Source organism: Vipera ursinii (genome assembly GCF_947247035.1).
Source record: "Vipera ursinii genome assembly, chromosome: 1".
NCBI classification, from domain to species: Eukaryota; Metazoa; Chordata; class Lepidosauria; order Squamata; family Viperidae; genus Vipera; species Vipera ursinii.
Window position 1 is genome coordinate 224,700,165 of NC_139512.1, and position 26,950 is coordinate 224,727,114.

General features: G+C 39.7%; 1 protein-coding gene across 1 annotated transcript in view; it reads left to right on the forward strand.

The window, feature by feature from the left end:
- The window catches only part of MYOM2 (myomesin 2), a gene marked incomplete at both ends in the record, with an annotated part of 84,471 nt that overhangs the window by 2,491 nt on the left and 55,030 nt on the right, over positions 1-26,950 (forward strand). Inside the window, 11 exon segments of the mRNA XM_083350171.1 lie at positions 2,624-2,765; positions 3,491-3,648; positions 5,074-5,166; positions 10,722-10,810; positions 10,899-10,949; positions 14,628-14,792; positions 15,980-16,141; positions 19,773-19,914; positions 22,132-22,331; positions 23,427-23,480; positions 25,020-25,147. Of these exon segments, the coding sequence (XP_083206297.1) occupies positions 2,624-2,765; positions 3,491-3,648; positions 5,074-5,166; positions 10,722-10,810; positions 10,899-10,949; positions 14,628-14,792; positions 15,980-16,141; positions 19,773-19,914; positions 22,132-22,331; positions 23,427-23,480; positions 25,020-25,147 (1,384 nt within the window).

Genomic DNA, 26,950 nt, shown 5'->3' on the forward strand with positions numbered 1-26,950 from the left:
TCAGGAATATCCCTGAATGTCTCTTGGAACACTGTTGTAAAAACTGTTTAGGGCCCTCTTGCTCTTGCTCTCAAAGGCCTTCAGAAAGGAAAGAAAATTATCTTGAGAATTTTCAAATCCTCAGAGCTCTGGTGGATTGGCTGACGAGAACTGTCAACACGCATATACTTGCTGCATAGCAGGTTTTTCATTAATTTATTAGATCTAGAATACCGAAGCATTGGGTGTCTCCTAAATCTCATATGTGATATGTTCCCATGCTAGAAATAGATTTTAAAATTGGGTTGAACGCAAATCAGTTTTTCGGTTTAAAACAAACATGCAAGGTTCTAGCTAAATGCTGAAACATTGAACGACTTATCTTGAATATAGTTGTCTTCTAATCATTGGGGAGGTTTAAGGTGATCTCACAGTTGAAACCAGGAGATGTCCTCCTGGCAACTCTTTTCCTATTTGTGTGAATGGCTGTGTGCCCACTGACGTTCCGTACAGCAAATATATATCAGTGACCTGCTCCCAGTGTGTTATGAAAAGTAAAGTTATGGCGATATCTTCATCCCATTCCTCTGCAGTTCAGTTGAGGATCCTCATGTTTCCTCTTGGCAGTCTTACTTCTGCAATGAAGATAAATGCTGACCTTGGTTCAAGTGACCAATCTATAGCTAGTGATTTGGTCTACCATGAGGAACTGGGTCCAGAATGTAAAAAAATAGCTGGGATTCCTCATGAGGAAAAATGGTTGCCATGATAGGGAAGACTTCCCTGTTTAGTTCTCATACTGCCTCAGTACCACTAATATGGTGGTCCCTTGGAAACAAGGGAGCTAGCATTCACATTAGGAATACCCCAGAGGAGAAAGTGGGATATGTGTTTCTCTCTCTGTGTGAGTGTGTGTGTGTGTGTGTGTGTGTGTGTGTGTGTGTGTGTGTGAGAGAGAGAGAGAGAGAGAGAGAGAGAGAGAGACTTATCTGACTACCTCACCTCACCAAATCATATTAGCATGTCTGTCATCAATGTCATCAATATTTTATAGCAGTTCTGCCATGGCAGTATGATAGCATCAGCTCTTCGAATATGCTGCATAACCAACTACGCAATAGAAAAAGGTGACAATATTGAAAATATTTTACTTATCCTGTCAGCCCTTTGCTCATTTAAAGTCATATTTATTTTAGAGATGTATAGACACACATGCACACAGGGTATGGCTTTGGAATGAGTTGGATATGCTGGGCTATTTATCCAGATATCTGAATCATGTATTGCTATTTGAGAAACCTGAAATGGTATTTTTAGTACTTAAAATATCTCTCTAGTGCTTGAAGCAATTCCAAGTTATTTATAAAAAGGTAAAGGTAAAGGTTCCCTCTCACATGCGTGCTAGTCGTTTCCGACTCTAGGGGCCGGTGCTCATCTCCATTTCAAAGCCGAAGAGCCAGCGCTTGTCCGAGGACATCTCCGTGGTCATGTGGCAGGCATGACTAGACGCCAAAGGCGCATGGAACGCTGTTACCTTCCCACCGTAGTGGTCCCTATTTTTCTACTTGCATTTTTACGTGCTTTCGAACTGCTAGGTTGGCAGAAGCTGGTACGAGTAACAGGCGCTCACTCTGTTATTTATTTAAGTTATTTATGTAGGTGTCTAAATGTTCTTCTTATTGGTTTCACTTCTTTAGAGAGATGTACCAAGATTCATTCTTTCTTTCTTTCTTTCTTTCTTTCTTTCTTTCTTTCTTTCTTTCTTTCTTTCTTTCTTTCTTTCTTTCTTTCTTTCTTTCTTTCTTTCTTTCTTTCTTCCTTCCTTCCTCCCTCCCTCCCTCCCTCCCTCCCTCCCTCCCTCCCTCCCTTGTTATGTAAAGCAGAGGAGGGCTGGCTAACATTGGTTTTTGGGTGTCAAGAAAGATGATAGAGTGGAGACAGGAGGAATTGTTCCCTGGAAATTTGTTTTGTGTAAACCTCTCTGTAAAGACAACACAAAACATCTTTGTTCAAAATAGGGACTTTCCTGCTTTTTGATGAATTTCTTTTCTGTGATAGAGGATTCTCCACCAAAGAATCTCAAGATAGTCTAACATATTTAGTGCATTAAATTAAATCTGGACAATACTATGCCCTTATTGGATGTTTCATTGTTTATTGTACGATTTTGATCACAGTATTACCAACCACAAGGAATTTTTGTGAGGATAAAATGGGATGTACATGGAGGCATCTTATAGGAAAGGTTCAGCTTACCTGTAATTAAAGAGAGATTGCAAAGTTCTCAGTCACTTTTATAGAATTTATTTATTTGATTCTGAACCCACCTTTACTATTTTTGTAAATAACTCAAGGCGGTGAACTTACCCGATACTCCTTTCTCTTCCTATTTTTCCTATTCTTTTTGGGCTGAGAGAGAGTGACTGGTCCAAGGTCACCCAAAAGGCTTTCATGGCTAAGGAGGGACTAGAACTCCCAATCTCCTGGTTTCTAGGCCAGTGCCTTCACCACACACCAGAATGTAGTTTTTCCAGCTTAATACTGTCAAAGGGATAACTATCATAACTTTCTTTGGCCTTTTGATAACAGTACTATCACTTTGATACTGGGTGAAATCTAACTAGTTTTCCCTCTGATCTTGCAGGAGTCAGGAGCAAAAGTCCCTGCACTGGAGTGAACAGAGGAGGATCCGATACGTCAGGAGTTTGGCTACTTTAGAGGATGAGCTTCGCATAGCCCGACTCCTTGCTAGAGAACAATTGGATAAAGTTGCCATACAGAGGATGGTACCTTATTTTCATTTCTTTTCTATTGGTAGAAAATAATGTCCATCAATTACTTGTTTTCCTGCCAGAACAGGCTGAACACCAGGGTTCATAACTCACATTCAGCCATCATTTATTTGAACCATGATTTGTTGAATAAGTCAGAAGGGCTGGATTGCCATGTTGTCCTGCATTCCAGGGTGTCTCCAAACTTGGCAACTTTAAGACTTGTGGACTTCTGCTCCTAGAATTCCCTAACCAGCATGGGACTTGAAGTCCACAAGTCTTAAAGTTGCTAAATTTGGAGACCCATAATTTACAAAACATTGTTGCTTGTATAAAGTCAAGGCAAAATGAAGCAAGCCAACCTCATTATCACAACAGTTAAAGTTGGCCCAAAGTCACACTTGTCATCGACATCTTTGGTTAATGGACACCATTGCTTGTTTCTTTCTAGAGAGTATTCCTATCCAATGTCTGTAGAATTTGGAGGTTTTTTAAATGCATTTTTTAATATTCTAATTTTTTATTTAGTGGTAGTTTGAATTAAATGAACTAATTCCGGTTAATAAAATAACACATCTTAGTTGGTCATGTCCTTAGGATTATTAAAAAAAACATTAACATGTGGGCTGTAGATCTTCTAAATTAAAAAAAAACCACTATAAAATTATAACTTAGCTCAATGTATGAACACATGGGCTCTTTCCAGGTTACTGAATTATTTCCCCACAATTACTATACAGGTAGAAGAAAAAATGGCCTTGGAAAGATATGCAGTTGAAGAAAACATCAGCCGAGCCCCAGAATTTTTAGTGCGGCTGAGATCTCATACTGTGTGGGAAAAGATGTCCGTCAGGCTTTATTGTACAGTCCAAGGATTTCCCACCCCTGTTGTACAATGGTAAGCCTTTGACTCTTTCCAGGAATCTCAAGATGGTGCTAAGTGTTATTCATGTAATAACCCAGCTATTAAATGTCACTTTTATATTGGCTATGTTTAAGAATCTTTTATAATCCTCAAAGACATTCTGGATGGATGCCGTTGCCTTGACATGAATGAAACAGAAGCTTCCGACTATATACTTCAAGGCATAGATTGGAGATTTCAGAGCTTGAAATGGGTTACATGCTGAGATGTTCATTGAGAAAAAGATCAGGGGACAGAGTGCCATATGCCATTCTGGACAAAGTTGAATAACCCTTCAATCAGTCATTATGTCCCAATTGATTTTAAGAGAGCTTCTTCATTAGGATATAAAAATATAAAAGCTTGAAACTCAACAGAGAAAATGACATTCAATTAAAACTACAGTATGGATATATGCAGCAAGCATCATATTGTAAATCTAATCTTAAAAGTAAAGGTAAAGGTTCCCCCACACATGCGTGCTAGTCATTTCCAACTCTAGGGGCCAGTGCTCATCTCCGTTTCAAAGCTGAAGAGCCAGCGCTTGTCCGAGGACGTCTCCGTGGTCATGTGGCCGGCATGACTAGACACCAAAGGCGCACGGAACGCTGTTACCTTCCCACCGTAGTGGTCCCTATTTTTCTACTTGCATTTTTTACATGCTTTTGAACTGCTAGGTTGGCAGAAGCTGGGACAAGTAACAGGCGCTCACTGTTACGCGGCACTCGGGATTCGACCCGCCAAACTGCCGACCTTCTGATCGACAAGCTCAGCGTCCTAACCCACTGAACCACCACGTCCCTAAAATCTAATCTTGAGGTACCTCAAATCTAACCTCAGGGTACCTCTGTGTGTAACCTTTGCAAGCATGCCAAATCTTGTGGTTTCACCCAAAAACTCATGGTGATTTTGATTCTTGCTTGTTTATGCAATGGTTTTCTAATACACTTCTATTTATGTTGATGGTCATCAAAAATGAAGCCAACAGCTAGTGTCTTTCCTGTCAAACTATAGAGTGACATCAGTTTTGCCTGAATTACATTGCAATTTACTTTTCAGCATAAGCTGCAAGCTTTTTTTTTAAATCCCATTTATATCCCGCCCTTCTCCGAAGACTCAGGGCAGCTTACAATCTAAAGCACAATGTGCTTAGCAATAGCCTTCATTCTATGTATATACCTGCTTATTAGGGCTTTCGCCCCCCCCCAGCGGCATTTTTACAAAGTCAGCTTATTGCCCCCAACAATCTGGGTCCTCATTTTACCTACCTCGGAAGGATGGAAGGCTGAGTCAACCTTAAGCCTGGTGGGATGCGAACCTGCACTAATTGCAGGCAGCTGGTGTTACTTAAGGAGGCATTAGCCCACTGTTCCACCAAGGCTCTTTTTTGATTTTTGTATGTTTGGTTTTGCTTCCTAGGTACAAAAATGAAGAACTGATTACTCCTGCAAGTGAGCCTGGGAAATATACAATTGAAAGCAAATATGGAGTGCACATGTTGGATATAAACAGGTACATGTCTCTGATGGAACCATTATTAAGGCAATTTGATACTTGTTTTACAAAAAATCAATCCCATCAAAATGCATAAGACTGATTGCCAGTTATGGAGCATAGAAGATCTGCCTACAGTTGAATACATATTGTGGCTTGGGTTCTTTGTGAAAGTTAGTTTTCTGTCCACTACCCAACTCTTACATCTGAATTGTCACCCATGAAAAAGACACCATAAGCAAGGGAGATCCTGGCTGGGTCAGATCTACCCACCCATATTATCAACCTTGATAATACTGTATGTTGATGAAATTCTCAGTCATCCAGGTGGAATTGTCTGGAAGGTGAGTCATGGCAGCTGGACTTCTTCTTCTTCTTGTTCTAACCCCTAGGCCACAATTGCTTAATGTGCAATCAGCCCAGGTTCGAATCTCAGAAGGGTATGGCTGACTGATGAGAACAAATAAGTTTGAAATGCATATCAGTCTCCCTTTAATTCTTTGTTAGCAATCCAAAAAATTTACACAAATATGAGCTGTCACTACTGTGACCACTGCCTGTGGATGGCCTTGGGTTTGGCTGAAACAGAAAATAAGATTTGTCCCATGTATATATACTAGTCGTTTCCAACTCTAGGGACTGGTGCTCACCTCCGTTTCAAAGCCAAAGAGCCAGCGCTTGTCCGAGGACGTCTTCGTAATCATGTGGCCGGCATGACTAGACACCAAAGGCGCACGGAACGCTGTTACCTTCCCACCGTAGTGGTCCCTATTTTTCTACTTGCATTTTTACATGCTTTCGAACTGTTAGGTTGGCAGAAGCTGGGACGAGTAACAGGCGCTCACTCTGTTATGTGGCACTTGGGATTCGACCCGCCAAACTGCTGACCATCTGATCAACAAGCTCAGCGTCCTAACCCACTGAGCCACCACGTCCATTCACACACACACACACACACACACACACACACACACACACACACACATATATATATATATATATGTATAAAAACATTACAAATATATCATAAAAAAGGAAGCAGCAGGCCTTGAGATGTAATTCTTCTTGTTCCAGTGCAAATCTGATGAAAATCTCCCTATCTTTCCCACAGCAGAAACCCCAAGGAGAGGAGAGTGTGCTTTCCTTTCCGTAGGGTCAATGGACAGTCTGAGAGAGCAGAATTTGAAGAGCTTGTAGTTAAAAGAGTTTGATCCACTCTCCCTAGCTGTGCATTATGGTCCTGATGTAAGTTGTCCTCCCTTTGGCCCATTATTATATCCAAATCCAGTTGCAGCTTGCTACACATCTAATGCAGTGGCATTCATCCCTGGATCTTTGCCACAAGCAATTTGGTTTCCAAACGCTCCGCAGAAGAAAAATCAGATCATAGATGTGACATTTCATCTACTTTGGCCATTGTTTATTAACTATTATAAATCAAGGTCCCTGGAATTAGCTGCCATACACATCAGAGGATGTGGTTTAGTTGAATGCTAATATCTGAGTGAACTTCCCCTTCGTAGGACTCTTTTCCTTTTATGCAAAGTTGTTTTGGGGCCTATACCGAATATTCCTATTCCCCCCCCACTACACGTAATACAGTTATTAAATATCTGAATAAGTGCCTGATATTTTCAGGATATCTAATAGTTAGGATTCTCTACGTATTTCAGTATTCTTCTCAGCTGTTCATGCCACTGAGCCGGGTTTCAAGTCATCTGATATGTGGCCACCTAAAGCCCCTGAGCAGTTTCTTGGCTCTCATCTTCCCCGGGTCTCTGAAGCTGAGGCTGAGAAAGCCTTTCCTTCTGATGTGAGTGAGTGAGTGACATTCATTCCTAGGAACATACGAGTGCTCCTTGGCTCCACTGGGAACATTCTTTAGGAGCCAAAGTGATGGTATCGTCTCATCATTTTAAAGTTGCTACTGGGTACCTTTTTATCTATGCAATTGGACATCTTGGTGGACTTTTACATCTGTCCTAAAGTCTAAAGGTTTTATATTTTGGTCAAACCAATCCTATCATCTGTCTCTGTCTCTGTCTTTGTCCTCTGTCTCCATCCGTCTATCTATCTATCTATCTATCTATCTATCTATCTATCTATCTATCTATCTATCTATCATCTATCTATCTATCTATCTATCTATCTATCTATCTATCTATCTATCTATCTATCTATCTATCTATCTATCTATCTATCATCTGTCAGTGGTCATCTATCTATATCTTCTGTCCTCTGTCCTCTACCATCTCTCTCTGTCTCTCCCCTAACTACTTAGCTATCATCTATCCATTCTATCTATTATTCTCTCTCTCTCACTCCAAATATGGAATCTTATTTGACTCCCCAAAGATATTCATGTACTTCCTTCTTGAAGGTAAGCAAAAAGACAAAAGGCTTTACTTTCATTCCCAACTCTTAATTCTTCTTTGTTTCTACACAATGTGCACTATGTGTATAGATTCCAGTACAATTTCTTATGGTCTGGTTTCTTAACCTCTGGCATCCATTGATTTCATCCTGGATCACATTATATGGTTGCTTCTGAGAATGGAAGCCATTTGCCAAAGCAATATATGCTAATGGATGCATTTGCTTAGGTGTGGCTGGGAACATTGCCTGATTATAACTTTATAGCTGCCATAAAAAGGAAAAGACAAAACCATTTTCTAGCCTCTCTCTCTCTCTCTCTCTCTCTCTCTCTCTCTCTCTCTCTCTCTCTCTCTCTCTCTCTCTCTCTCTCTCTCTCTCTCTCTCTGTGTGTGTGTGTGTATGTGTGAGAGAGAGCATAATAAAATTAGTGGGCATGGAGCCTAACAATTACCAAGAAGTATGTCTGTAGCTACATTGTTGTTGAACCATCTAGACAAATCCTTGTAGTAATTATATTTACTGAATGACAGAAGTGCATATTTAAAATTTTCATTAGTTAAATTCTGTTTTGACATGAAATTCAATTATTCTCTCACATGGATAATCTGATTTAATGCCTTCCTTCCTTCCTTCCTTCCTTCCTTCCTTCCTTCCTTCCTTCCTTCCTTCCTTCCTTCCTTCCCTCCCTCCCTCCCTCCCTCCCTCCCTCCTTCCTTCCTTCCTTCCTTCCTTCCTTCCTTCCTTCCTTCCTTCCTTCCTTCCTTCCTTCCGTCACATTCTCTCTTACTAATTCGCTTTTATGAATGTAAACATTCAGGCTTCTCTTTGGGCCAGACTTCCCATGATGCAGATCTGTGATTCTTCTGCAACACAGTCAAGCAGCCTGAGTGAAACGATGATCCAACTAATAACTTAGGGAATTAATGTTAGAGAAGCCCCGTGCTGTTTTCCCAAGAGAAATGCTCTCCTCACTCCATTTCTGTTAATTCCACTTGGAAGCAAGAAAAAACAGAAGCCTACTGTAAGAACAACAGTGCCCAAGGAATAAATTTCTGGAAATACATAGGAAATATCTCTGGTTCAGTGTGGACAGTTGAAATCTATGTGGTCTTTTTCATGTTCTTCCTTTTTGTTTTGATACACATTCTTTACTGTGCTACTCCTTTAGCCACAAGATGCTTCAGGAGTGATAATTGTAAGAACTGTTTGTCACCAAGGCTGTTACTTTTTCTCAAGGAAATTGGAAATTTAACACGTCTAGGCTGAAGGGAGTTGGCAGTAAACAGAGATCTATAAATATTGATGCGGTAACCACATGAGACTTTCTGTTATATTATTGGTGAACCCCAGAATATATTCTATTTTCTACCATTCCAGCAACATTAAGTTGAAAAATTCACTCCAAATGGAATAAATCTAACCCAAGGATTAAGTGTTAGCTATGTTGAGGCTCCTTGACATGAACAACAAGATTTTTTTTAAAAAAGAAATCCTTTCAATTCAAACTTTATCCCTCACTTTTTTTTAACAGCAATCGTGTCATATATTTTTGTAACACAAGAATTTTTCTGAGCTTTTGTGACTTCTAATAGAATGCAGTGCAATGCATAAGTGAAGATTTGCCTCTAGGGGGAGCTGTAGTCCTTATATATAACTAAAGTGAGTCATTTAGTGAGTTCTCGAAATGAATAGGCTGCTTCTGAGTGATGTCATAATGCCTAAATCCTTTGACTATAAGGTCTTCATGGTTGTTGTTGTTTTTTGTCTTCTTCCTCTTTCAGTCCCTTCTTCTCATTTAAAATAGGGCTCTGATAAGCCTTCTGTCTTTTGTAGAAAATAACCTTGCTTCACCATAAAATCTCCAGCTCTGTGGCAGTTGTTGCCCAGACTTTCTGTGTCACTTTTTGTCCTTCAAACCACTTTGCGTAACATCCCCAGTCAAGTATGAAAGCAACATTACATTTCTTTTCCTGGACGTTCTCAAGAGTTCTTTCCTCCCTCCACTTGAACTTTGGAGAGGAAATCTGATGCTTAAACTTTCAATCAAAGGCATGGAAACTTTAAAGAGACACCCACAAAGATGAAGTCTATAATTTAGTAATATGATCCCAGATGCAGCCACACCTTCTCATTTATATCAGGAGAAGAATTAAAGAGATTATTTTATTTTTTATTTTTCGCAGGAGATTAGGTGCTAGGAGGCCCAGTGAAAACAGCATTCTAATACGAGTCCCTAACAGCTTTTGATATTTTATATTATTCTTACCAAGTCATTTGTTGCAGTGGACAGTTTTGATTCTAATATCAGGTACCTGCCTTTACGAATAGAATTGTAGTTGGTCAACATAGGTTTCCTAATAAAACTTCATTCAGCCATTAATTTGTCTGGGAAGTCAAAGACAGTCACAAAATCTTCACGACATTTAGCTGTCCCACGTTACTAATTTAACAAAGAGCAGAATTTATTTCTGTGCTATATTTCTGGATGCCATCTTATACTCTCATCAAAATTGTTTTTATCTGTACTTGCAAGGTTATTTTAAGTTGCTGAGTGGGTGCAGAAGCTACAATAACTCACCGCCCAAAAAAGTAATAGCTTGACCTACAGCTGATCCAGTCCTGATCAAAGGTGGCTTGAACCCATGGCCTCTCATTTTCAGAGAGAAAGACTGATAAAGGACAAGAGAGAGTGTGATGGAAGCAATTGCATTGGCCATTTGTGACACACTTTTATTTAGCAGAAAGAGCTGGGGGGAAATGACGGGAAAGAGAAAGGATAGATCTCATTTACTCTGACAAAGGAAAAAAATACACAAGAAAATGTAGTTCATGTTGCAGAAGTTTCTCTACTATTATACAGCAAGTGATGTGTAGTGTTTCCCTTTTCCTTGGTTTGATGAAAGCCTATAGTAAATTAAATCTCAGTTATGGAAGTAAGGTAATAAAATGTAGAAGAAAGCAACTACCTGTTAGAAACCAGCATAATCAGAGCCACTAAACATTAAATTGTCTCTCCAGATGCTTGACAATTGTCCCTCCTGTATGCAGGCCACAGAAAGGCCCTTCTGGGTCCGTAGTGGGATTGTGTGATAGTCAAATTCTGTTTGCCTCCTAGATTAACGCCCCTCCTCCCAAGGGGAGGAGATATCAGTTATTTTCTTTGATGTGATCCATCGTTTGTTCTTTTTGCTGTTTAGGGCTCACTATGATGACACTGCTACCTATACTGCAGTGGCAACAAATGTACACGGACAAGCCTCAACCAATGCCGCTGTGATTGTGAGAAGTGAGTAAAGCCACATGATGATGTGAAACAGATACAAATGTGGGGATACTTGAATGACTTGGTTCACAATGTTATCACTTTCTTCCAGGATACAGAGGGGATGAAGAACCGTATCCTGTTGGAATATTTCCCTATCGCTGTAAGTTCTCCTTGTAGTTCGAAGCAACTCTAGACCTGTCATAAGCCTCAAAGATGTTCCTTTCCCTAGAATCTCATTTAAAAGACTACCAGAGAAGTTTACTATTAGGCTCAATTCAAGAAGTTGGTTTTGACCTAGAAAGTCAAACCAGTGGATGAGGAGCACTTAACCTTCTATTAACTTGCACTCCGCTTTCAGTTTAAGATGGGCCTCTCTCCTGGATAGGTGCTCTTTCTAAATCAGGGGTGTCAAACTCAATTTCACTGAGGGCTGCATCAGCATTGCAGTTTCCCTCAAGGGGCCAGGAGGGTATGGCCAGGGTGGGCGTGGCCTACTGGGTGGGCGTGGCTAGAGTGCGTATGGCCTACTGGGTGGGCATGGCCAGCTCTACATCGTTCACATCAAGGGTGCCTATGGGGGCCTGGGCAGGAGTGGGACAGATCTGAGGGTCTCTGGCAAAAGGAGGGTCTCTGGGCCAGGGCCAAGGCAGTGGGGGCCGTTCCCTCACTGTTTCCAGGATGGCTTCGCGGGCCACATGAAACAACTTTGTGGGCCGGATCCGGCCCCCGGGCCTTGTGTTTGACATGTCTGTTCTAAATAATGTCTACAAGGATTAAGAGCAGGAACGTCTTATCCACTTGACTTTATTATTTATGCTAAACTTTTTCCCAATTCTGAAAGAGGGTCTTGTGAAATTCCAACACCCAAACCACTTATTAGGATTTCACGGGTACACGTATGTAGGTCTTGATGTATCTGAGTCTTTTCCTGTGTAAGATTGAGAGTGTCTTGGTGATGTTTTCACGAGGTCCCACTCGTCATCTTTAGGCTGGTGTCTTTGGCTTGCACAAGCACAGAAATCTCTTTTTTTCCCCTGACTAGATAGGTAAAGACATTTTTCAGGAGCTTATAGAAGAGCTTGACTCCTAATTCTAACCTAGCTATTGAACCCAATAGGTGGAAATAGAGAACAAGCAATAAACATAATAAAAAATAAAAATAACTACCTATTCAGGCACAGAATAAAAATCTCTTAAAAATCTTGAAAGAAAGAGGGGTTTTTTTATAAAAAAATTGAGGGCTTAGTTTTAGTATTAATTTCATCCCATATTTGCCACAATGTAGCAGAACCTGGCCAGGTATATAGACTATAAGGCTGGAATTACTGAACTATATAATTACATCAGCTATCTAGGTGTCTATGAGTGCTGCAGTAATAGCATTGTGGCTTGGTAATTCTTGCTGCCATCAATAATTATCCAAGGTTGTCTTTCTCCTATCCCTGGAATTAAGGCTCTCATACCTACTGCTGGCTTTCCGGCAATAAAAAGGTAAATCAATGAATGAAAATTTCTGAAATGCAACCTCCTGGCTATGTAACTTAGAGGTTTCTGGGTACATAACCCTTCCTTGGGAGATAAACCAATCTCACAAGAGATAAAGTAAATCAAGTGATTTTTTTAAAAAAAAGAAGAAATAAAATTTCAAAACAATGTAACGTTAACTGATCCAAATGCACAATTCTAATAATAAAGAACATTAATTACAAATCTATTCAGATTATAGAAAAACAGCAAGTTGATTAAAATAAAATTTGCAAAAAGAAATGTTTCTGGTAGACCACAAGTCTAATACATTAATCTAATATAAATAACTTGAAATAACGAGGCTTCCAGTCTGTGCGTGTGGTGCCAGTGGATGTGCAGGAAGAAGCCTCTCCCTACCATCCAATCTATCTTCCTTGGAGGACCCTAAAAAGGGTCAAAAGTCACCCTGGAGGGGCGACCACCATGAGAAGGCCCTCCTTGTGATTGTGGAAGGGCGGCAACCCTCCGTTTGATCCGGAGCAGCTCCTCTGGCCTGAAGAAGAAGAGATCGGCCGTCAACATGGTCGATCACTTAAGCTGCTCCCTGCCAAAAGCCAAAATCACCATCAAGCACAACGAAGCTATCTGGAGGATTTGGGTGAGACCTTACCTTTCTTACTTCCCTAATTACTTCCCTGTGGGACTCTTCTGAAAATCTTCTCCCCCTCTCTTGAAAGATCAGCGACCGCTTACTTGGGGAACTAACCTTAAAGCCTCAAAAGAAACCAAATGACTAAGCTAAATAATTAAACAACCCTATTTGTACCTCTGGAATTTTTGGGCTAGTAAAACGTTCTTATCTCTGTGGGGACCTTCTACCCTATTTATTGCTAAAAAAATGGACTAATTGGATAAAAGCCTCATATTAATCTGGAAAAAGATTCTACATGTTATTGAGGACATCTTGTGGCGAAACCTGGTATAGCAAGTAAACCTTTTTTTATTGTTAGATCTGGCTGTAACAGATATGTCCTTGACATTATCTGTAAAGATAAGAATTGGGAACAGCTGGCACTGAAAACAACCTTTACGAATAGTGGAGGTGGACATTCACTGATTCTTATTAAAATAGCCTCCATTAAAGACCTATCTGTAAACATCAAAGAAATGGAGAATTATATTCTACCACTTGACTATAAACTTATACTTGATACAATTTTGGCAATGACTGAACAAATGAAAGCCAGACTTAAAGACAAATCTGACAGCATAAACCCACTAAATGAGACTCTGACTTCAATCGATGAACTGACAATCCAAAAACTAAAAGAAGAGGAGGAAATCAAGAGCAAAATAGGGGACTTTAAAGAACAACAAGTACAATTTACTGAGAGCCTTAATGCCCAAACTTTGATTTCAACTATAAAATCTACAATTCAACAAACAGAAGCTGAAGAAAGCAATACTAAGATGGAGGATGCCAAAGGCCTTCAAATACAGTACATTAAGAATCTAACCAAACAAACAAAAACTATAGCACCGGACATGACCTCTTACCTAAGCCAGATTGGACTGAAAGAAGAAGAAGAAGACCAGACTGAATTAATGACAACTATACTATGCCAAACATGGAGACCTGATTTATTACAATGACAATTTAATGACTATAAAGGGGTCACTCTCTTTGAAAAATTGATAAGTGGATGGTCTCCCTGGATTCAAACAATGTGTGTAGGAAGAAAGGGAGACACATTTGAGAAGTTAAAGGCAATGATATGGAAGCCTGCCTGGCACAAAAAGAAACCTAGAGTTAGATTTAAAAAATTGGTTTTTTAAATGTTGGGATTTGTAATAATAAAGCTTAAAATTGCTTTTAATGGGCTAAGGGGAACTGTTAAAAGATACAAACTGATTTTATATTTAGGACCTAGATTTTTAAGGGAATGAAAATTAGCTAGTAGAGCATAACTTTGAATTATATTATAGAACTTGGAATGACACAACAAAAGATACCTTGCTAATTATTGATAATTCTAAAGATGATAGATAGAATATGTTTTTGAAATATAACAAGAATGCACTTAAATGAACAATGTATGTATTTCAGATATGATAACTACTATATAATGAAATAGGGGAAATGTGGGTTACCCGAAAATTAAGTTTCTTAGATACCATAGGCTAATTTGGAGCACTGTATTGAAATTAGATAAAACTTAAAAACAGGATGTGGATGCATTAAACTCGACTCCCATTGATTCACTTCAAAGACACCTAGACATATCAAGGCATGTTGATGCATATTAAATAATTTTAAAGGTTTATCTCAACAATGGTCTTTTCAATTAACCTCATTTTTGTTTGCTTCCAGTGCCACTGCCAGATGAAATCTGTTTCACACATTTTGATGTTCAGTTTTTGGAGAGGTTTGGAGTCACCTTTGGTACGGAAGGGGAAACCCTTAATTTAAGGTGTAACATCTTGGTCACACCAGAACTGAAGCGTCTCCATCCTCGGGTTGAATGGTACAGAGATGGTAAGACCCTTAATGATTTAATGTGATTTGCAGAGCTTCCTTTACGTTTCTGAATTTCCTAAGGATTGTTGAAATCCGTGACAACTTTTCGTGAGCTCTCCATCCCAATCACAATAGTTGCCACTTAACCAAATGGCTTTTTTATATTTCTTGAACAGTTCTGCATATTTCTTTCATAACTGGAATACCTCTGCAGAGCTCAGAGCCTAAAATGTAAGGCTCATTGATTAATGGGTGCCTAAGCAAAATAGCTGTTGAGGATCAAAAACCCCATCTCCACAAAAGTCCAAACACAATTACTTGGTCAATTAGTAAGGTAATAGGACAAAACTAAATAATAGGGTTTACTTTAGCTGAGATAAAACATCCTATATGTTTTATTGCCCCATTGCACTACTCAGTGAGTTTAATTTATATTAAAGTTAGGTTGCAACCTCTCACCTGTGAGAATCACAAACTATTTGACAGGAATGCTCCAAAGATTTCAAATTAAATATATCTTTATAAGAAGCATAAGATTAAACCTAACACTGGCTTTCTCTTGCCTCTTTCCAGGTTTAATGTGAATATATTCCTCAGTTAGCAAATTTTACTGGAAAAGATCAAAAAGATGTAAAAAAATAAGTCTTGATTCTGACTACGGTTGAAACCAAACCAAACATATTTAAATCCTGTTGACTTTAGTGCAGGGTTGTCAAACTGTCAGCCTGCGGGCCAGATGCGTTATGTTGAAACCGCACCCACCCCATTTCCAGCAATGGAAAAAAGTTGCAATATGTCGCGACATGTCACGTGATGTTGCAAGTTTGACACCCCTGCTTTAGGGGAAAGAAAACAAGTGATTTATCCCAACTCTATGAGTTTTAAAAGCTTTAATGTTGGCTCATACAGGTGCTTGACAAGATCTTTGTGACATGGTTTCAACACAGTGTCTCCCAGTACACAAATTGTAAAGTTTCAGATTAGTTAACATTGATACAGATTAGTGGACCCCACACAATATCACCAAACTTTGCCAAACAAGGCACAGGTACTTATATATTACTAGAAGTAGCATCCATCTGAAGCATGATGGTTTCTTCTAGATATATTTGCTCTAAAATGGCTGATTTGGAGATTGCAATGCAGAATACTTCTTTATTGCTGCTATCTTATTAACATGTATTGAATTGCAAACTGTCTTCCAGATGTGCTAATCAAAGACTCCAAGTGGACAAAGTCCTACTTTGGTGAAGGACAAGCAGCACTGTCTTTCTCTCATTTGCACAAGGACGATGAAGGCTTATATACCCTGCGCATAATTTCTAGAGGCGGAGTGCATGAATATAGTGCATTTCTGTTTGTCAGAGGTAGGATAGCCTTGCTATTTAGGAGCTGATCCTGCTTGATTTTTTTGAGGGATGATCATTAAGGGTAGGGGGTAGGGAGTAGGGAATTTTTGGCCTTCCAAAAATGTTGAATCTGTTCCCCTGAAATGTTTAACTATTGTTCTGGTGGTTGTAAACAGACAGACAAAACTTTGGTGTGGTCCGCTTAAAGAGAGAACTCATGGTTAGCAGAGTATTTTGCCATATTTGTATCATGAGAAAGAAAAGGAGAATGGTTGCCATTCTGGTTTGACAAAAAAGGAAGTGACTATATAAGATGGAATGAGGGTCATAATTTGATCTCATCCTGACATGGACAAGTCCCTAGCAAATCTGGATGGGATTATCCGAATCCTTAAGGGCAAAAGTGCAGCTGGAATACCTTCTTTATATACAGCCTTTTAGACTAAGTTAAATATCTAAGCCAGCATTCTCAGCAGATGAAAGCTATAGAGGTGAACTGATTTATAATCTGGGACATTTTGACTCTGGTGACAAGCTCACCATCTTGTAAACAAGTCTAGTTGATTTCAGTGGAATTTACCCAAGCTTACCAACTGACACACACAGTAGGTTGTACTTGCACGCTTTCCACACTGTTCCATTTGTTTTTGCATGGGTGAATGGTAGGAGGACTGCATTTTTTCATTTCTCTCTCGGCTGGAAGCACCAACATTCTCAGTGAAAAAACATAGCAATTCTTATTCCATGCCTTCCCTGGAGCTATGCTGTCTTTTTCTACAATATTGCTCCATGCTGTTCAACAACAGGAAGAAACCAACCTCAGGAGAATAAACATAGCACTAGGAGAATTCAGCCAGGGAAGCCAGAGAAAGCTAAAGTTGCCCACTGTTAACTTCAGTCAAATGCTGGGTAACACAACTCCTAAAATATCTTGCTATTAGATCTATTGGCCTGGGTTAATGGGAGTTGGAATCCAAAATAGCTGAAAAGGATTAGTGTGCTAATTTCATATATCCATCCATTAATCCTTAGACTATTGGCATGTGAGCCAATATGAGTTATGAAAATGTTTCCATGTTATGGGCATGCAATATGGAAAGTGTTGGATATGGAGGCTTATCTCCTGGTGTATGTAGGTTCCTCTTTATGAGATTACTGCTGGTTCAGTGTCTCCTGCTGAACAAGTCAGACTGAACCTTCAGCAAATTTGGCTGAAAGCAACTTAATTTACATAAAAGAGCCATTGAGAATTTCAGAGTAAAGCCTGAATTAGGATATAACATCTTTTAAAAGGTCCCACTGCTTACTTCCATAAAGGAATCTTCCATAAAGGTCTTGTTAAGGAAGTAAGAAGATGCCTCACAAAATATTTTTAAAGGACATGTCCTTAGGTAGCTACTTTTGTCTCATCTCCAACCCCCCCATGGAGACAGGAATATTTAGCTATTCCATTTTGAAAGTAGCGTTTTCCCTCTTTTCTTGAGTTCTGCCCTCCAAATGATTGATAATGCATACTTCCTTGATAATGCTTGTGATAAAGTAATCAAGATCTGGGATCTGCTTAATTCTGATTGGTCACTTTGGACTGCTCCTTCCCTCTTTTCTTTCATACTTGAGTTTTGTTTTCCAGGTTCATTCTGCTTTTATCAGCTGGAGAGACCGGTTTTTTCAGACTGGCCTCTCCTCTTATATATTGCCCATCTATAGTAACAATGAGCCTTTAGTAGCACATCCCACTCTGTTTAGAACAGTGCAGCTGTCAATCCAACTTGTCTATGATCTACAATGTCTCCATTGTTTGAGCTCAGGCTGAACAGGAAAGCAAATCTTATTTGAAAAAAGTCCCAAGATGTGGTTAACATCTCTTACTTTCTCTAGCTGAAAGGAAGTCAAGGAATTTAGGTGAGGTTTCGTGGGCATGTGGGTCCTCCTCCCATCATCCATAAATGATAGTCTCTTGCAAATTCTCAGCAGCAATTACTATTTTTTAAAACTTCACATGCTCCCTGTCCCTATACCTCAAGAGGAGCAACTTGGTCAAGAAAGATGTTCAAGCAGCTTCTGACAATTAGGAGAATAGAGGGATAATTTAGGATGGAGTTTTCCCACTAAAATCTGCAACCATCTTTTCAGCAATCCTCCATTTTGGTCTCTTTTTTGACATGGATATGGAATTGTTTCAGAATACCCTGCTTTGGAACAGAACAGAATTCTATTCCAGAATAGTGTTATTCCATGCATAAAACCTAGAGCAAGATTTGATAGATGACTAAAATCACTGATGTAGCCATTGGTTAAAATTCATCTACTCTCCATCCCCCAGCCCAGCCTTTCCTTTATTAAGGAAAAGTTATTGATGAATGTTTTTGCTAACAACCTGTGACGTTTGCTGGAAGGGAAAATTCAGTCTGGGGAATCCCCCAATCACGTTCCCTAACATGACTCACACTAAACAGTAAGGACAGCACCATTCTGTGTCTTTGTTTTTAAAAGCAGCAAAGATAATCAGGGGACTGGAGGCTAAAACATATAAAGAGCAGTTGCTGGAATTGGGTACGTCTAGTTTAATGAAGAGAAGGACTAGGGGTGACATGATAGCAGTCTTCCACTATCTCAGGGGCTGCCACAAAGAAGAGGGAGTCAAGCTATTCCCCAAAGCACCTGAAGGCAGGACAAGAAGCAATGGATGGAAGCTAATCAAGGAGAGAAGCAACCTAGAACTAAGGAGAAATTTCCTGACAGTTAGAACAATTAATCAGTGGAACAACCTGACTCCAGAAGTTGTGAATGCTCCAACGCTGAAAGTTTTTAAGAAGAGATTGGACAACCATTTGTCTGAAATGGTATAGGGTTTCTTGCCTGAGCAGGGGTTTGGATTAGAAGACCTCCAAGGTCCCTTCCAATTCTATTATTCTAATTCTAATTCTAAAAAACAGAAAAGGGATCTGCAATGAAGACAGTGAGAGGTCTTTGGTGTTCTCTGAGCCTGGTTGTTTTCTTGCAGACATTTCATTACTCAAACTAGGAAACATCATCAGTGCTAGAAGGGAATGGGGTTTGCTCTTAATTTAAAGTCTAGTGGCTTGCCCTGTCAGTATTGGTGAGACTGGTCTTAGAGGCTTTTTGATTCATCTGGGTGTTGATTGCTCTGACAAATTGGCTATCAATGGACATATGTACATAAACAACATCTACATATATACAAAAGAGACAATCGACAACTCAGAAAAGACCCAAACACCTCCCCACTAGCAATCGATACCCAGATGAGCATAGATTAACACCATGGTCAACATCAGACCAATGATCAAGAAGTAAACAATACCCAATCAAGGAACTGCCAAACAAGCCAACAATAAACCGCCCAACCGAAAAGTCTCCAAGACTATTCCCACCCACAACCAACCAAGCTCAGAGAGCACCAAGGACTCCCTCATTTCAACCCTGATCTACAAATATTCTCCCTTAATGAAGACAGCACAATTAATGCTGGTATACTTTTCTCCTAGTAAAAGAATGGGGGAAAAATGAATTCACTTGATTGTGAGGGAAACCCCACTGTTACCCAGTAGTGTTATTTATGGTGTCATATTTATAGTAGCTGAATTATAGAAGAGTGATTTTATCTGAGCTTTTCTTGGGGTTTTAGATGCTGATGCCCTAGTGATGGGGGCCCCTGGGGCACCAATGGATGTGAGCTGCCACGATGCCAACAGAGATTATGTTATTGTTACCTGGAAACCACCAAATACAACCCATGAAGCTTCAGTGATCGGCTATTTTGTGGACAGGTATATGTGGAAGGAGTAGCATTTGATTCTTCTGTATTTCAAATAAATTACCAGTGCTCAAAAACACAGTTTTTGAACTTGATGTAGGTTTTGCTTTCTGTGGAAAGTTACTATAATATTGTTAAAATTTTATTTCAATGGAATTTATGGCATTTTGTGGTTTATCAACGAGTTACAAACCTCCAACTCAATTTGGATCTCTTTGAATTGGTTTACACATACATGAAGATCTTTTAATTGCTCAATATGTGATAAATTAGCCCTGGAAAAATGATTACTCCATTGAATAGGCCTGTCCTGGATATAAAATATATAACATATTTTGTTATAAAGATCAGTCCTTTATTTCAGAAACCTGTCCTAGATTTATTTATTGTTTTTTTTAAAAAAAAACTCATTTTAGTCCTTTATTTTGGTCATTTAAATTTTACCGTGCAAATGAGATGACTTAATCATGTACAATCCTATCATATTCATGTGAAAACTATGGATTTTAAGGAGATAGATGCCCTATTTGATTTTAGGTATTTTTATTAGAATATACTGTACATTTTTGTAAAGTTTTTGTTTTGCTCTTGAATTGTCCTTCATAAAGCAGAGTTTAAACAATCACAATTTTTATCTAATGAATCTCTTTCAGATTTGCCCGTTTCAGATCATATTTTTTATTTTTTTCTGAGAAAATATAGTCACTGTAATTATGGCACAAGCATGATCTACACTACACATCCCTCCCTGCAAGTTGCTGCTTGGTGATCACAATTACCAAGTGATCGACATACACATGTGGATCATTTAGTTCCTTACTTCCTGGTTTCTTACTTGTTAGGTTAATGTGTTAATTTCCCTTTTTATTACGTGATAGTGGGATTATTTTATTTTATTTATTTGATTTTTATCCTGTCTTTATTATTATTTTAAAGTGATTGGCCCAAGATCACCCAATTGGCTTCCATGCTTAAGGAGGGACCGATTGTCTCCTGGTTCCTAGGCCAGCACCTAAACCACTAGACCACACTGGCTCTCCTGGTCTTATTTATCTCCAATGACTGATGTCCAAGCTTCATTAACGTCACTTCTTGAATGTGTATTCAGTGACCCTGCTAACGATACACATGCTTTGTCCATTCCACATAATCCCATAGGTTAAATTGTCAAACATTCCTGAGTCATCCTAATCATTTCCTTGGAAATATCCCATGTTCATCTTATATAAAAATGGTCCTGCTGTTCGAGTCAAGAACCAACTTAGTTTAGCATTTTGCCAAATTCCTTGAAGGGGACTTGGAAGTGGGACACAGAAACATACCCCTCCCTTGCCATTGCTGCCCCGCTATTATTATTTCAAGGCACACAATCCTCTACCTTGCATCTCAGCTCTACCAGCCCTTGATAGATTTGTCATCCATTAAGTTCTCCAATTCCCCTTGATAATCTATTTAGGAGAGTGCCTGTGCTAGTTTGGGCTACTGGCTAAAGCACCAGTCTGGAAATATGGAGACCTTTCTTTTAGCTCCATCTTAGGCACAGCTGGGTGACATCTTGGGCCAATCATACTTCTCAGCCCTAGGAAGGAGGCAAGGACAAACCACTTTTGAACTCTTGCCTAGGAAATTTCTGGGGCTTGAAGGAGATGCATAGGAACCCTGCTGGTGCAGTGGTTAGAATGCAGCATTGCAGGCTAACTCTGCTCACTGCCAGGAGTTTGATCCTGACCTGCTCAAGGTTGACTCCCTTCCATCCTTCTGAGGTCGGTAAAATGAAGACCCAGATTGTTGGGGGCAATATGTTGACTCTGTAAACTGTCTAGAGAGGGCTGTAAAGCACTGTGAAGAGATATATAAGTCTAAATGTTATTGCTATTGCTTTCCAGAGCAATAGTCACTGGCTTTAAAATGCGTATAAAAGGGAGCAGGACCACAACTGCCTGGTTGTGCCTACTATTTGACAGCCAATTAACATCATTGTGGTTGCCCATGTCCATGAGTCCATGAGACAGCCACTACAATTTCCTTTTTCCTCACTGTATACCTGTGAAGTTACAATATTGTATCCTAATACGTATTATTTTATACATACTTCATTTCAACTATCTTTGGTATCTGATTCAGCCAGTCTCCCAGTTTAAAGAAATCATTCTCACAGTTTTGGCAGATTGTTAGAAAATCTTGGAAATGAAGTTTTCCTCTCCATCTTTTTGTCATTTGCTAAAACCAGATGTGAAGTGGGTACTGAAAACTGGGTGCAATGCAATGATGCTCCTGTAAAAATCTGCAAATACCCAGTCACCGGTTTGTTGGAAGGGCGTTCCTACATTTTCCAAGTGAGGGCAGTCAACCAGGCAGGGATCAGCCGGCCCTCCAGATCCTCTGATGCTGTGGCAGCTCTTGACCCCGTGGACCTGGAGAGATCACAGAGTAAGAAAAAAAGGCATATTTCTTCAGGGGAAATTATAAGCAGTCTTATAAAAGATGAATCTTGCTGCTAAATGAGTGGGGCAGGTTACATTTCATTTCTGAGCCAGCCATAAATCACGCTCGCAAGCTTACTTATGGCTACTTAAAATAAGTGTTATGATTTCAGCCTATGTATGTACTGTATGTATGTATGTATGTATCATCATCATTTTAGCCATTGTCTATCCAGGATGAAGTTCTCTTCCACATATTTCCATGTATGTATGTATATATCTACACACACACACACACACACACACACACACACACACACACACACACACAAAGAGTGGAGGTCCCATTGTGAACTATTATGGCTAATAACTTTCAACAATTGTCTCACGCTCTGTATATAAGTAGTCCTTGACTTGTTCAAAATTACAACAGCACTGGTAAAAGTGACATGATGATTTTTTTCACTCTTATGACCCTTGCAACATCACCATGGTCATGTGATCAAAATTCAGACATTTGGCAACTGGCATGTATTTATGACGGTTGCAGTGTCCTGGGGGTTCTGCGATCACTATTGGTAACCTTTCCAGCTGGCCTTTCACAAGCAAAGTCAATGGGGGAAGCCAGATTCATTTAACGACCACATGAGTCACTTAACAACTGCAATGACCTGTTTAACAACGGTGGCAAAAAAGGTGGTTAAAATGAGCACAATTCTCTTTATCAACAGTCTTGCTTACCAGTGGAAATCTTGAGCTCGTTGTTGTAAGTCGAGGATTCCACTGATAAATTATATTAGGCCTAACATGTGCTTCATTTTTGTCCGAAGTGTCAGGGGTTTCTGGTCAGTTGATTAATTTGTTCAGAATAAAAATGTGATCTTTTAAGGGTTTGTTCACCTTTAGCATGGAAAGAGCACTCATCTGAATTAATAACCTCAGATGCTAGAGCTATCAGCATTTGCATAATGCTGCTGATATAAAAATCCATAACAGTGAGAAGCAATCAAATGCTACAAAGAGGATGATTCAATCTAATGTTCAGAAGGCGTTCTGTTAGTACAGAAACTTAAATATAAATAATGTTTTCTTTCACCTTCAGCCATTCACATGGAAGGAGGCAGGGACATTGTCTTCCATCATGATGACATTGAAGGTATGCTAAAACTTTTGTCTTCCGGCTGACATTCAGATTTCTTTTTCTGGCTAGACTCCTTTTGTTATGCATTTAATATAGAGGTAAACATATGCATCTCTCTTGTTGTCCACATGAGGAATTTAGTAGAAGGAGAACTTCAGAACTAAGTTAATACATTCTTGAGTGATTACTGTTTGTGAGTACCAGGAAAGTATTCCATTTTCATTTTGTGCACGTAAGCATTATGCATGTTTGCATTATCAGGCTATCCCAGTATTGCTGTTTTAATTTTTCTGGTTTTCCAACAGGATATTAAGAACAGTAATTTGTTGAAGTGCTTTAAAGTTTAAAGCGCAATAAATCATACCCGCTGATGCAGTTTAAGACCACAGTGTAAATATATTTTAACATTTGTCTTCCCAGAGCAGAAACATCTGTTTTGCTCTTTTGAATATGGAACATAAGAGGGCCAGAAAAGGCTAGTTAATCAGCACAGGGCTTATTTCCTTCCAAATTCAAATTGCAGTGCAAAATGTATATGTACAATGTGCTAAAATGCACAGTGATAGTTTATTTATTTTATTTATTTTAATTCCATTTATATCCCGCCCTTCTCCGAAGAATCAGGGCGGCTTACAAGCTTAGCAGTTCTCTCAGTGCCTAGAGAATGCATGTCGATGATAATAGTTAAGACAAATCAAGTCACAGGTTTTGTTCCCCCCCACCATTCTTTCTGTGACAAGCTATTTTGCCTACCAAATATCTCAGGGCTCAGCTTTTGAAAGAAAACAGGTGTGGAGATACCAGATACAAGAGCTGCCCCAGTAGTCATAGTATTAAAAAAAAGTGCTGGGGATTTTCTCTGACTAGGACTAAAATTTAACCAGCTCAGCAAGCTGATCCATCCGAGATGGATCTTAAAACTCCCATCCTCTCTTTGAACTGCTGATCTTTGGTGAGAAACAGAGAGCAGCCACAGCTGTTACAGGAAAATGACAATTCATTCCTATGCCACATATTACCCAATGATTGTAATTGTCATTCCTAAACTAGGAGAGGTTTCTACATCCTACTTTTTTTTTTTGCCGGTACAACTTTATATTTAATTGCTGTGATCCTTCATGAAAATTTTCCTCCTGGCTCATTTTTCAGAGGCAAGGAACTATCAGGCTCCTCACTTTCATCAACCTGTCTCCTATTTGCATAAAGCATTAAGACTTTATCAGGACATTTAGTACCGCACACGAAAGCGATTCAAATACGATCAAAGTAAAACAAAAATCTTAGGAGATGAATGCAATCTTTCCTCCTTTTCCCTTCATTTACGGTATTTATTTTTTTAAAAGCCAGCTATGAAAAATAGCTGCTACTCTTCTTGCTTGGTTTTCACAAACTGGAAACAAATTAGCTTTGATAAGTCACAGAGCTGATGTTGAGCCCTTAATAGCTGAGCAGTGCGCTCTAATGAGATAGTTTGGAAAGACAACTTTTTGCATCAATGCTAGCCTGGGAGATTAATCTGGCGCTGAGCAGTCATTGAATGTATTACTCTTCTAGGTGATGTTAAAATCCTTGGACCTCCCACCAATGTGCATGCTTCTGAAACCAGCAGGACATATGTCGTTCTCAGTTGGGACCCACCTGTTCCTCGTGGCAGAGACCCGCTATCATATTTCATCGAGAAGGTACTGTGTTTTATAGTGGTATTTGCCTGGATGGCATTTCAGGACCACATCCATTTCAAATAGGGTGCTCAGTAGCAGAAAAGGAAAAAATATGAACATTAGCAGAACAAAGTTGGAAGGGACCTTGGAGGTCTTCTAGCTCAGAGGTGTCCAAACTTGAAAACTTTTAAGACTTGTGGACTTCAACTGCCAGAATTCCTTAGCTAGCCATGCTGGCTGGGGAATTCTGGGAGCTGAAGTCCACAAGCCTTAAAGTTGCTAAGTTTGGAGAACCCTATTCTAGTGCAATCCCCTGCTCAAGCAGGAGACCCTATACCATTTCATTCAAATGGTTATCCAATCTCTTCTTAAAAACAAATCCGGGAATGTAATAGGGATGGTTGAAGAGATCCAAGACAAAAAAAATATATGCTTTAATTACATTTATTTAAATGACACTGAAATTGAGGATCAGGGGAAAAGTGCTTTTTTCCATAGTGGGGAACATTGGATAGATAAGACTTGGGAGTAAGCAAGCCACAGGAGCAGCATAGATGCTGAAGTAGTTTAGCCTTCCTTCTAAAAAAATCTACAGGTGAAACTCGAAAAATTAGAATATCGTGCAAAAGTTCATTTATTTCAGTAACGCAACTTAAAAGGGGAAACTAATATATGAGATAGACTCATTACATGCAAAGCAAGATAGTTCAAGCCGTGATTTGTCATAATTGTGATGATTATGGCTTACAGCTCATGAAAATCCCAAATCCACAATCTCGGTAATTAGAATATTGTGAAAAGGTGCAATATTCCAGGCTCAAAGTGTCCCACTCTAATCAGCTAATTAAGCCATAACACCTGCAAAGGGTTCCTGAGCCTTTAAATGGTCTCTCAGTCTGGTTCAGTAGGAATCACAATCATGGGGAAGACTGCTGACCTGACAGTTCTGCAGAAAACCATCACTGACACCCTCCATAAGGAGGGAAAGCCTCAAAAGGTAATTGCAAAAGAAGTTGGATGTTCCCAAAGTGCTGTATCAAAGCACATTAATAGAAAGTTATGTGGAAGGGATAAGTGTGGAAGAAAAAGGTGCACAAGTAGCAGGGATGACCGCAGCCTGGAGAGGATTGTCAGGAAAAGGCCATTCAAAAGTTTTGGGGACTTTCACAAGGAGTGGACTGAGGCTGGAGTCAGTGCATCAAGAGCCACCACACACAGACGGATCCTGGACATGGGCTTCAAATGTCGTATTCCTCTAGTCAAGCCGCTCCTGAACAACAAACAACGTCAGAAGCATCTTACCTGGACTAAAGAAAAACAGACCTGGTCTGTTGCTCAGTGGTCCAAAGTCCTCTTTTCTGATGAGAGCAACTTTTGCATCTCATTTGGAAACCAAGGACCCAGAGTCTGGAGGAAGAATGGAGAGGCACACACTGCAAGATGCTTGAAGTCCAGTGTGAAGTTTCCACAGTCTGTGTTGATATGGGGAGCCATGTCGTCTGCTGGTGTTGGTCCATTGTGGTTCATTAAATCCAGGGTCAATGCACCTGTCTACCAGGAGATTTTGGAGCACTTCATGCTTCCTTCCACAGACGAGCTTTATGGGGATGCTGACTTCATTTTCCAGCAGGACGTGGCACCTGCCCACACTGCCAAAAGCACCAAAACCTGGTTCAATGACCGTGGGATTACTGTGCTTGATTGGCCAGCAAACCCACCTGACCTGAACCCCATAGAGAATCTATGGGGCATTGCCAAGAAAAAGATGAGAGACCGAACAATGCAGAAGAGCTGAAGGCCGCTATTGAAGCATCCTGGTCTTCC